We start from the raw sequence: 11,331 nt of genomic DNA on the forward strand, positions 1-11,331 counted from the left end.
AATTCTCCAGCCTTGTCGTATTCATTCTTTATCCTCTTTGTTTTTTCCATACAGCACTTGAATGCATCTCTGACACGGCTAATTAATTCCATGATTCATTCATATGACACAAATGACATTTATTGTGCCATGAAATTACAAGCGATGGATCCCCACATGAAAATGGCCGTTTATTTGATTCTCGTTTGTCCGGCTCGATATTTCATCTTTTATGTGAGAACCTCAGCTGGTGCGTGTGAACAAATTAGCAGGCGTGCTGCACATTCGCGTTTGTCTTGTGAAACGGGCGCGTGCTCACTCGCACCGTTTATGCGTGTGCCTCGATGCCATTGAAATTGATACAAAATTACCTTTTGGGGAGAGTTGGAAATACTCAAACTAAAGTCCTTTAACTCATTTGCTCCCAAAAACATATAAATATGTTCTATTTTACGACGTATTTATAAGTTTTTATGTTATTTTATGCTAGAGCATAGAGAAGGCTTCGATGCTGAACTGAAGAGAACAGTTGAAGCAATGGTAGTTATTACAAAAAACGGCCGGCAGGTGGCAGCAGAGTATAAGAGATCAACCAGGGCCATGTTGCAAAAAGCTATTTTTTCTGTTTTAAACAGATTTGTGAATAATGATGAAACTATGCTATATTGTAATGCTAATTGCTAACAGAAATATACTTTTTTTTTGGAGACTAATCTTTCCTTTTGGTAGGTTCCATGTTTTTATAGCAAAAGAACACCATATTCTGTGGGCCTTGCAAACAAAATCAGTCAAAATCCAGTAAAACAGCTGGGAGTGAAGGGGGTTGCTTCAGTGAAAATGGCTGGGAGTGAATAAGTTCATTGGTTTAAAATGGCAAAGCTACAAAAGAAATGTCCCATTGAAAAGACGATTTTTGCTCTCACATTTATCTTAACGTAAATCAATGTAATCCTATAAAAAAAAAATTTTTTTAGTATTTTACATTTGTCCACCAGATGGTGCTACCTTTTTGCCATTCAAAATAAATCAGCTCAAATGCACGTGTGTGTATTATATCGAGTGAACTAAGCCATTACATGTTGCAAAGCTGGTATCGGTGTCATGGTATCTGAGCAGTTTATGAGTATGTGTGCACCAAAAACACAAAAGTTACAATTTGTCTTTTTCTTATCAATCATGTAAAATTGCAAATACACCGTAATCATTCAACACTGTTAAAAATAAGTGATCTACCGAGGATTTTATCTTAAATCGTACAGACACGAGGCGACGACTCTCCATAACCTGCACCGCCCCCTTTTCCCCCTTCCCTCATGATGATGATCTTTTTGTAATCTGCATCTTTGTTTCTTATATCTCCTCTGGCTGTGCAACCCCCGCCATTCCCTCCTCCCCTTCTCATTACAGTCGGCTTCATCCAACTAATCCTTACAAAGGATCCTCCAGTGAGCAAAATGTTGTGCTTTTATCGAAAAGCTCGCTATTTTCATTTGACTCAATAAAGCGCAAGTGCTCCCTTGCTGGCATCCGGCACAGAAGCAGACAATTGTGTGTAATAACAGGGAGAGGGAGGGGGGGGGGTAGTTCTCTGTTCTATGGTGTGTGCGTGTAGTGCAGTTGCTGACCCGGTGAGAAGTGCTAAGTCAAGCACAAGGCGGTCTCGGGGAGGCAGCGGGATTTTGGGCTAAAGTGATGACCGCATCCTGGAATAGCCAACATCATCATCATCATCATCTATTCTAGACATCGGGACGATGTGTGATGTTGCGCACTGCTGAGTCGCGATACATCACAATATATGCTGAGTCGCCTGAAATCATGTTGTGGTCGCCAAGGGATTATATGTGAGGTGGCTCTGCAGCCTCGTATAACTGCAGATGATGAGTTTAACCCCATTGTGCCATATTCGAACGAGAGTATGCTTATTAAAAGTGGTCGTCTCTGTCATCATATATACTTAACTCATTCACTGCCAATGACGGCTATAGATGTCAAAAATGTATTTGAATTATTTCTATTAGTTTAACATTTTGAGAGTATGAAAACCTAGAATTGTTTTTATTGTACATTTAGAACAGATATAAAATGTGTGATTAATCATTAGTTAACTAGTTAAGTCATGTGATTAATTAGTTACAATTAACTCATTCACTGCCATTGACGGCTATAGACGTCAAAAATTCATTTGAACTATTTCTAATTTTTTCCACTTTTGTTAACAAGAGTATGAAAACCGCGAAAAAAAAAGATTGTACATTTAGAACAGATTTAGAATTTGTGATTAATCGTGAGTTAACTATTGAAGTTATGCAATTAATTATAATATTTTTAAGAAAATTATCGCCTGACGTCCCTAATTTTTAATAATCTTTTATTTAAAAAAGAAAAGAAAAGATTATTAAAATAAAAAAGTCTAGGATTTCATACTCTTGTTAACAAAGTGTGTGTGTGTGTGTGTGGGGGGGGGGGGGTTAAACTAATAGAAATAGTTAAGATTATTTTTTTTTTTTACGTTTATAAGCGTCAATGGCAGTGAATGAGTTAAAAAATGTAATTGCCTGTCTCCCCAAATTGTTATTTTATTTTATTTTTTTAATGAATTTATGGCAGTGAATGAGTTAATAATAACAAAGATACACAATAAAAATGAAAAAGGAGTACTATGGTAGTGCCTCGACTTACAAGTTTAATTTTCTTTCAATGAGCCTCCTCGTAATTTAAAACAGCCTTTTGCCAAATCATCTTGACACATTGAATCAAATACAAATGACTTTAATCCGTTACATTGCCCCCAAAATACTAACGCAATTTTTTAAACATTCATTTCTTTTTTATTTCATTTTATTTTATTTATTTAGAAAAATAGCACTCAAGAATATTGCAATAAATAAAAATATACTTAATAGAATTTCAATGATTAAGCAGATAATTAAATGGGCATTGTGCTGCTTCTTGTGAAGTTCACTGCCACCATTTTTAAAACTCAATACGGGGGGGAAAAAAACAGCCGAGCAATGGCACATATCTGAAAAAAAATAATTGATAAAAAAATGAATTGGGTATCTTGTATCTTTCCCCTGTTGTGATTCAGGAGCCCAACTCCCCTGTCGGCAGTCCACCGCATTCACCCCGTGGGAACGGTTTGGACCGGGCCCCCGCCTTAAGGAAAGAGTTGCCAGGCTCCTCGGGCCCTGCAGAGGCCCCCACCACCCCCAACCCTTGTAGTCCCGCTCCAGGCAAGGCCAAGGATCCTGCACAGGCAAGATACTACATCTTGGCAATATATGATAAGATTTCATTTTCATTTCAAGTCAGAAGAACTTGCCTACTGTCTATTCCATTTTCGTTTCGAAGTCTCGCCATAAGTGACATCTCAAAATTCCCCATTTATTCCCATTCTTGTTAACAATTTGTCATCCACAGATGGATAAATCCCAGTCGCCCTTGTCGAAGTCCAGCACCCCGTCGCCATCCCACCGCGAGGCCCTCACCCCGGGAGCGCCCGGTCCCAGCACTTCCTGTCTTCGCCTGGTCAGCAAAGCGGCGTCTGCTGCGGACCCCCTCGGTGAGAACAGCACGGCTTCAATCGTTTTTTGATTATTATTTTTTTTGCTGCAGGTGCATCTCAATAAGTAGGAATATGTTGAAAAACACTTATTTCTCTAGTTCCGTTCCAAAAGTTGAGGTTATATCTTGCACAGATTGGGAGTCGCCAGAGCTACTTCTTGGGTACCAATTAACCTATTCTAACCCAAAAAAACGTATTAATATGTTTTTTAATACTTTGTCCTTCACTCCTAAAAACGTATCTATACTCTTTATGTTTTTTAATGCTAGCTTTGATGCGGCTTCTAACCTGAAGAAGTCGTTTAAAACAATGGTAGTTATTGCAAAAAACGGCCAGCCGGTGGCAGCAGAGTATAAGAGATCAGCCAGCCATGTGGCAACAAGCTCTTTTTGACAATGCATTCAACAGGTTTGTGAATAAAATGATGAAACTTAGCTATATTCTAATGCTAATTGCTGCAAAACGGAAACAGATGCAAATATGCTTTAAGCTGCTACAATGTTTACATTTTTAATGATTAATTTCTGCAATATTCCTAGGAAATCCCGACTGGTGAGCAGTTTTTAGAATAGTCCAAAGCAAATTCACCATTATGTGCAAAATGTAACATTACGTACAAAATTTGCCAAATTTATTTTTAATGTATAAATTAAGTCTTCCAAGGTTTTTTACTAAATTTTTAATTAAATTTTTCTTTTCTCCCTTTCTTTAATGAGACAACCTAGTGTCTGCCCGTCATTTCCTATATCCTATTTTCTCTTTTTTCTATTACATTACTCCTCATTATTTATGCTGTAACTGTAATTACTGGTTATATTAATAAAATATTAAAAATTAATATAGTGAACATTCACGGTTAGCTATTTACAAATTAATTATTTTTTGCTTAAGATGCCATTAAATGTCACCAAAACCTTGGTTGACAGGAAAGTAGTAATTGGTATAAAGGAAGTATGCTTAACTCATTCACTCTCAGCCATTTTCACTGAAGGATTTTGACAGATTTTGCAAGGTCCACAGAATATTCTGTTCTCTTGCTATAAAAACAAGGAACCTACCAAAAGAAAGATTAAAGTCTCTTCTTTCATCAGAAAAAAAAAAAGCACATTTGTATCTGTTTCCGTTTTGCAGCAATTAGCATTAGAATATAGCAAAGTTTCTTCATCATTATTCACAGAACAGTGGTGAAAAAAGCTTTTTGCAACATGGCCCTGGTTGATCTCTTCTACTCTGCTGCCACCTGCTGGCCGTTTTTCTAATAACTACCATTGCTTCAACCATTTTGTGCGGTTGCGAGGTTGCATCAAAGCCTTCTGTATGCTCTAGCATAAAATTTTTTAAAAAAGCATAAATACGTCATGTTAATATTTCAAATAGAACGTATTTATACGTTTTTGGGAGGATGTGGCATCTTATAGTTGTATATTTTAATTTCCTTTCAGCCCCACTGTGACCGTGCCTGTGCTATGCCTTGTTGTCGTCCCTCTTTTCCTCTCCTCCTCTTCCTCACTTTCCCAGCACTGCGCAGCCCCATGTCTGTGCCCCCCGGTTCATACCCGGCTCATTTTGGCGTGGTGTCCCACGCAGGGCTCAACGGGGAGCTGGCCAGTCCCGGAGGCTTCGGCGGCGCTCTGACTCTCTCGCCCCAAATCAGCGCGGCCGCCAGCGCGTACGCCCGAAGCCCCATGGTGAGTGAGCCGCATCGTTTGTTGCCGTCCCGCTTTGATTTATGCCGCGCTGTCTGATGCCAGGCGCTCAAAAGTAGATGCAGTTTATCAGGCAGTCGCTCTTTGGCTGTGTTGTTGTGACAGCGCGAGAACTTTGCAATTGCTCACGTCCGTGACGGAAATGCTAATGTTACACTCGTCCGCTCTAAAGACTTTGCACGCGCTCTAATTCCTTGTTTTTGTTCGATCCCGCCGCCCACCAGGTGGCTTATGACTCTCGATCTCACCTGAGGGCCCCGGGCCTGTCGTCCTCTCTGCCCGGCTCGTCTGGCGGCAAGCCGTGAGTTGTTGTTGTTGTTGTTTTTTTTCATCACCTAAATAATCATCAAGAGTTGAATCAAAAATGTCTCGCTTGCCAGCAAGTAGCTGCTTGGCTAACATTCCCGTTCATTAAAAAGCATTAAAAGTTGATTGTACTGAAGTTAAGGCCTGAAATGGCATCAAGAAGCAATAAATACGATGTCGAGAGGCATTTAAATACGATTGTTGTTGTCGTTGTTTAAAGGAGTCACTGTAAAAACAATGTCCAACATGAAACACGAATGCTACCTAGTGGCAGAAAAATGACTTCAGCACAAATATATAACTCAAATGTTAACTGTAACTTTATGAATTAAAAATAAATGATTAATGTACATATAGAACACATACAATGTGCGATTAATTTATGATTAATCGTGAGTTGACTGTACAAATGATGTGATTAATTATTCATGTTATTATTATCATTAATTGTGTAGTACAACGTTGTCATTAGATTAGCTTTAAGTTGCATTAAAAACTGCATTAAATTAGATTTGATGATACCTGCATAAACCCTGTTTAATATCATACTAAGCAGGAAAAGAAAATTGCACATGTATTCAAAAACAATTTCGCTGTCCGTTAGCTTAATGCTAACACACAATGCAAACTGCCATTGACGGACTCATGAGTAACACTAACAGCAAATCACCACATGAAGACAGACAATATAACACTACTCACAAATATATATATTCTTTATCCTCTGAAAAAAACCCTCATATTGTAGTTTAATGGGACAAAGTTATTATGAAAGTCGTCTGTATTTTCTTCCTGACTTTATTATGCTGCCCCCTGGTGGCAGTCTATTGTCTATTGAATTCTCCGCGATTATGGTTCACATCAGTAGCCCCTGACGAGCACCCGCTCCGCTATCGATCCTTAATTAGCACTGCCGACAGCGTGCAATTACTCGGCCCCGCCCACTGCAAAAATCATTCCACTTGACGCAAGAACCCGCAGGCTCGATAGTTTCACATTTATGGATTATTTCATCTTGTCCGTCAATTCCTCCCGGCCGTTTGCTGCGCAGGGCATACTCGTTCCACGTGAGCGCCGACGGTCAGATGCAGCCGGTGCCCTTCCCTCCGGACGCCCTGCTGGGCCCGGGCATCCCTCGCCACGCGCGGCAGATCCACAGCCTGAGCCACGGCGAGGTGGTGTGCGCCGTCACCATCAGCACCTCCACGCGTCACGTCTACACGGGCGGCAAAGGCTGCGTCAAGGTGTGGGACATCAGCCAGCCCGGCAGCAAGAGTCCCATGGCGCAGCTCGATTGCCTGGCAAGTCCTCGTCACCGCAAATTGACAAATGGAAGATGGTCGGAAAATACAAAATGTTGCTTCCTGAAATCTGCACTTTTAAAAAACACGTTTAATCATCGTGGATACGTTCGTATGGATTGTATATCGAATATGGTATTGTAATAGAATAATATAAATACATAACAAATAAACAATGTACATATTTTGAATTAAATGTATATTTCATACAAAACAGTATACAAAAGTATATAATTAATTAATAAAAAATATTATTCATAATAAATCTTTACATGTATTATATTTTAAAATATTTTTACATTCTATTTTCTGATTATATCAATTGTATATAACATGTACATAAGCCCAAAAGTAATATCAGTATAAAATATATAAAATCAATGTAAGTAGTGAATTACATTTTTGGGATTTAATTTTATTGATTTGCATTTTATAGATTTGTGTTTATTAGTAAATATTTTTCACATAATTTCTATGGAACATAGATTATGGAACATATAAATCGGAATAAATAATGTATAATGAAATATAATATTCTAAAATATAAATTAAAAATATCAGATTAATAAAAAAGCAGTGTCCTATATAAATGTTACTTTATAACATTTACAATTATGCGCTCATAAAATAAATAAATATTACTATAATAATTCATCATTATATCAATATATTACACATAAGTGCAAGAAAAGTTCATAAATCAATTCCAATAAATGTTTAACTCTGTAAATGTAATGCTAAAAATATAAAGATTATAAAATATAAAAAGAAAATATATATAAAACCAAATGAAATAAGTACAATAAGTAAAATATAACAACATTTATAATTCAATTTAAATTGTAAGTTTAAATCAATAAAAAGCACCTTTACCTTTTATTTTGCATAATTTAGGGATAGGCGCGTACCGAAACCGGCCTTCATTGTACGTATTGGTACTCATAGAGTCTGCCGATACCAGACACCGATACTTCAGACAAACAAACACTGACTAAGTTGTCCTCAGCAGTATCGTTGGCGCTATCCTATTGAAGTTTTGGTGAATCATCATCTGAAGGAAAGTCTTTGCTCACAGTTTTTTCATTGTGTTAAACGAAATGTTATCAATCAAAAGTACTACAGATGTTGATACTCGGTATGAGTAAGTACTGTACTCGTTGTGGTATCAGTCTGAAAAAAAAGTGGTATAGAACTTCCAATAACCTGTGCAATACAAAATCTTTCATTTTGAGCAGGTTATTTTGAAATACATAACGCATACAAAAAATGTGATCCCGTATGTTTCCGTCTTCGTCTCGTGCCATCAGAACCGCGACAACTACATCCGCTCGTGTAAGATCTTACCCGACGGGCGCACGTTGATCGTGGGCGGCGAGGCCAGCACGCTGTCCATCTGGGACCTGGCCACGCCCACCCCTCGCATCAAAGCCGAGCTGACGTCGTCGGCGCCCGCCTGCTACGCGCTGGCCATCTCGCCCGACAACAAGGTCTGCTTCTCCTGCTGCAGCGACGGCAACATCGTCGTCTGGGACCTGCACAACCAGACGCTCGTCAGGTAACGGCTCGGCCGCCGCCGCCGCCGCCGCCGCCGCCGCGCGACTCCGACAACGCGACTCCGGAGGAAGCCAAACGTGGATGACGTCAAATCTGTTGCCGCAGGCAGTTCCAGGGCCACACGGACGGCGCCAGCTGCATCGACATCTCCAACGACGGCACCAAGCTGTGGACGGGAGGCCTGGACAACACGGTGCGATGCTGGGACCTGAGGGAGGGACGCCAGCTGCAGCAGCACGACTTCACCTCACAGGTACACGCACACGCACGCGCGCACGCCATCACTTGTTGCTAGGCAGACCTCCCTCGGCTCCATTCAAAATGTCCACGCTACCATCGGCAGATCTTCTCGCTGGGTTACTGTCCGACGGGCGAGTGGCTGGCCGTGGGGATGGAGAGCAGCAACGTGGAAGTCCTCCACGTGTCCAAACCCGACAAGTACCAGCTGCACCTGCACGAGAGCTGCGTGCTCTCGCTCAAGTTCGCCTACTGCGGTGAGCGCGGCGCACTGTTACTCACCTCAACTTTATTTGTTACGCACTTTTAAAAGCAACCGTAGCTTGCAAACAAAACGCTTCACATTTGAAACGCTAACCCTCGTTTGAAAGCTAATTTGGAATAGCAACAGCAGTTTGCTCTGAAAACCTGACCCTATTTAGAAGCCTTACCCCTAATGTGAAACCATTAATCCAATCCTAATCTTATTTTGAATCCTAATTTGATATTCTAATGAAACCCCACCTCTCTCATTTGAAACCCGACTCATAGTTTGAAACCCTCATTTGAAATTCGAACCCTATTTTGAAACCCCAATTCAAAAAGATCACGCTAGTTTGAAACCTTCATTTGATACCCTACCTTTTTGTTTGGAACCCTGATATAAAAATCTAACCCAAGTTTAAAACCTTCATTTTAAATGCTAACACTATTTTGAAACCCTAACCTCAGTTTGAAACCTTAATATGAAATTCTAACCCAGGTTTAAAAATCAAATTAGAAATCCTAACCCTATTTTTTAAGCCTACCCTTAGGTTGAAACCACAACCCTAATTTAAAATCCTATCTTATTTTGAAATCCTAATTTGAAATTCTAATAAAACCACACCTTTAGTATAAAACCCTAACTTGAAATCTTAATTTGAAACCCTACTCATAGTTTGAAACCTTAATTTGAAATCCTAATCCTATTTTGAAACCCCAATTTGAAAAGCTCACGCTAGTTTGAAACCTTCATTTGATACCATACCCTTATTTAAAATCGAACCCAAGTTTAAAACCTTCATTTTAAATCCTAGCACTATTTTGAAACCCTAACCTCAGTTTAAAACCTTAACTGAGGTTTAAAAATGTAATTGGAAATCCTAACCCTATTTTGTAACCCTGCACTTAGATAGAAAACTTAAACTCTAATTTGAAAACCCTACCCCGAATTTAAAACTATGATTTTGCAGCCCTACTCTTAGTTTTATCCCCTAACCATAATTTGAAACACTAATTTGAAATCTTAACATTATTTTGCAACCCCAATTTGAATACTAAGCCTAATTTGAAACGCTAATTCTAGTTTGAAACCCTATTTGAAACCCTACCCCTAGTTAAAATTAACTATTTTGAAATCTTAACTCTACCTCGTTTGAAACCCCAACCTTATTTTGAAACCCTATTTTGGAGTCCGAACCCAAGTTGAAAACACAAATTTGAACCCCTGTTTGCAACCCTACCCACGCAGCAATGCACACGGTGTGTTTCATCTTGCGTTGTGTGTTTTTGTTTGCTTGCAGGCAAGTGGTTTGTGAGCACGGGCAAGGACAACCTGCTGAATGCGTGGAGGACCCCGTATGGAGCCAGCATCTTCCAGGTGAACCTTTTTTTTTTGCTAAGTTAGATTTACTGTCACCTCATTCTTGTTCCATGTTTCCCACATCTATGTGTGTGGAGACGTGTAGTTTGCCAGTAGGCAAGGCAGGCAATCCTAAAAAACTGTCTTTTTTTTTCTTTTCGACCATGTATATAGTGAGGCGTGTTTTTTTTACTATGTATAGTAAGGCGTTTTTTTATTTTTTATTTTTTATAACCATGTATAGTAAGGCATTTTAAAAAAATGGCCACGTATAATAAGGCGTGTTTTAGTTTTTTTTTTTACATGTATGGTAAGGCGACCATAGGCATTTTTTAAGCGACAATGTAAGTAAGGAAGTAGTAAGGCGTGTTTTCTTTTAACATGTATTGTAAGTTTTTTATATATATATATATATATATATATATATATATATATAATGACCATTTATACAGTAAGGCGTTTTTTTTATGACCATGGATATAGTAAGGTTTTTTTTTTTTAATAACCATGTTTAGTAAGGCATTTAAAAAAAATGGCCATGTATAATAAGGCGTGTTTTTTTTTTTTTTACATGTATGGTAAGGCATTTTTTGTTTTGTTTTTTAAGACCATAGGCATTTTTTAAGCGACAATGTTAGTAAATAGTAAGGCGTGTTTTCTTTTAACATGTATAGTAAGTTTTTATATATATATATATATATATATATAATGACCATTTATACAGTAAGGCGTTTTTTTTTTTTTTTTTTTTTAATAACTATGTTTAGTAAGGCAATTTTAAAAAGATGACCATGTATAAGGCGTGTTTTTTTTAACATGTATAATATGGCGTATTTTATATATATATAATGACCATGTATAGTAAAGCGTTTTTTTTTAAACATGTATAATAAGGCATTTAAAAAAAAAGACAACCATGTAAGGTGTCTTAAAAAAAAAAAAAGACCATGTAAAGGCGTTAGTTTTTATTATTTTTTATTTTTTTAGTTTTCTCTCTTGTGTGTGACTTGGCTGTCCTTCAAACTTTGCAATTCATTTTCCCCCTCATGTGTCACAACAAGAACTTTATTGATTTTG

The 11,331-nt window shown here is 38.3% G+C and overlaps 1 protein-coding gene across 4 annotated transcripts in view; it reads left to right on the forward strand.

The window, feature by feature from the left end:
- The window catches only part of tle2b (TLE family member 2, transcriptional corepressor b), a 67,899-nt gene that overhangs the window by 54,734 nt on the left and 1,834 nt on the right, over window positions 1–11,331 (forward strand). For 3 of the 4 annotated variants that reach the window (XM_086089713.1, XM_086089716.1, XM_086089714.1), the window contains 9 exons: window positions 3,071–3,238; window positions 3,403–3,544; window positions 5,066–5,235; window positions 5,478–5,554; window positions 6,611–6,860; window positions 8,168–8,415; window positions 8,520–8,667; window positions 8,758–8,908; window positions 10,196–10,272. In XM_086089713.1, the coding sequence (XP_085945839.1) occupies window positions 3,071–3,238; window positions 3,403–3,544; window positions 5,066–5,235; window positions 5,478–5,554; window positions 6,611–6,860; window positions 8,168–8,415; window positions 8,520–8,667; window positions 8,758–8,908; window positions 10,196–10,272 (1,431 nt within the window). The remainder of the gene's footprint in view (window positions 1–3,070; window positions 3,239–3,402; window positions 3,545–5,065; window positions 5,236–5,477; window positions 5,555–6,610; window positions 6,861–8,167; window positions 8,416–8,519; window positions 8,668–8,757; window positions 8,909–10,195; window positions 10,273–11,331) is intronic. The other variant, XM_086089717.1, reaches the window with a different exon arrangement.

This window comes from Leptonotus elevatus, chromosome 11 (genome assembly GCF_054856555.1).
Source record: "Leptonotus elevatus isolate MCC_2025b chromosome 11, RoL_Lele_1.0, whole genome shotgun sequence".
NCBI lineage: Eukaryota > Metazoa > Chordata > Actinopteri > Syngnathiformes > Syngnathidae > Leptonotus > Leptonotus elevatus.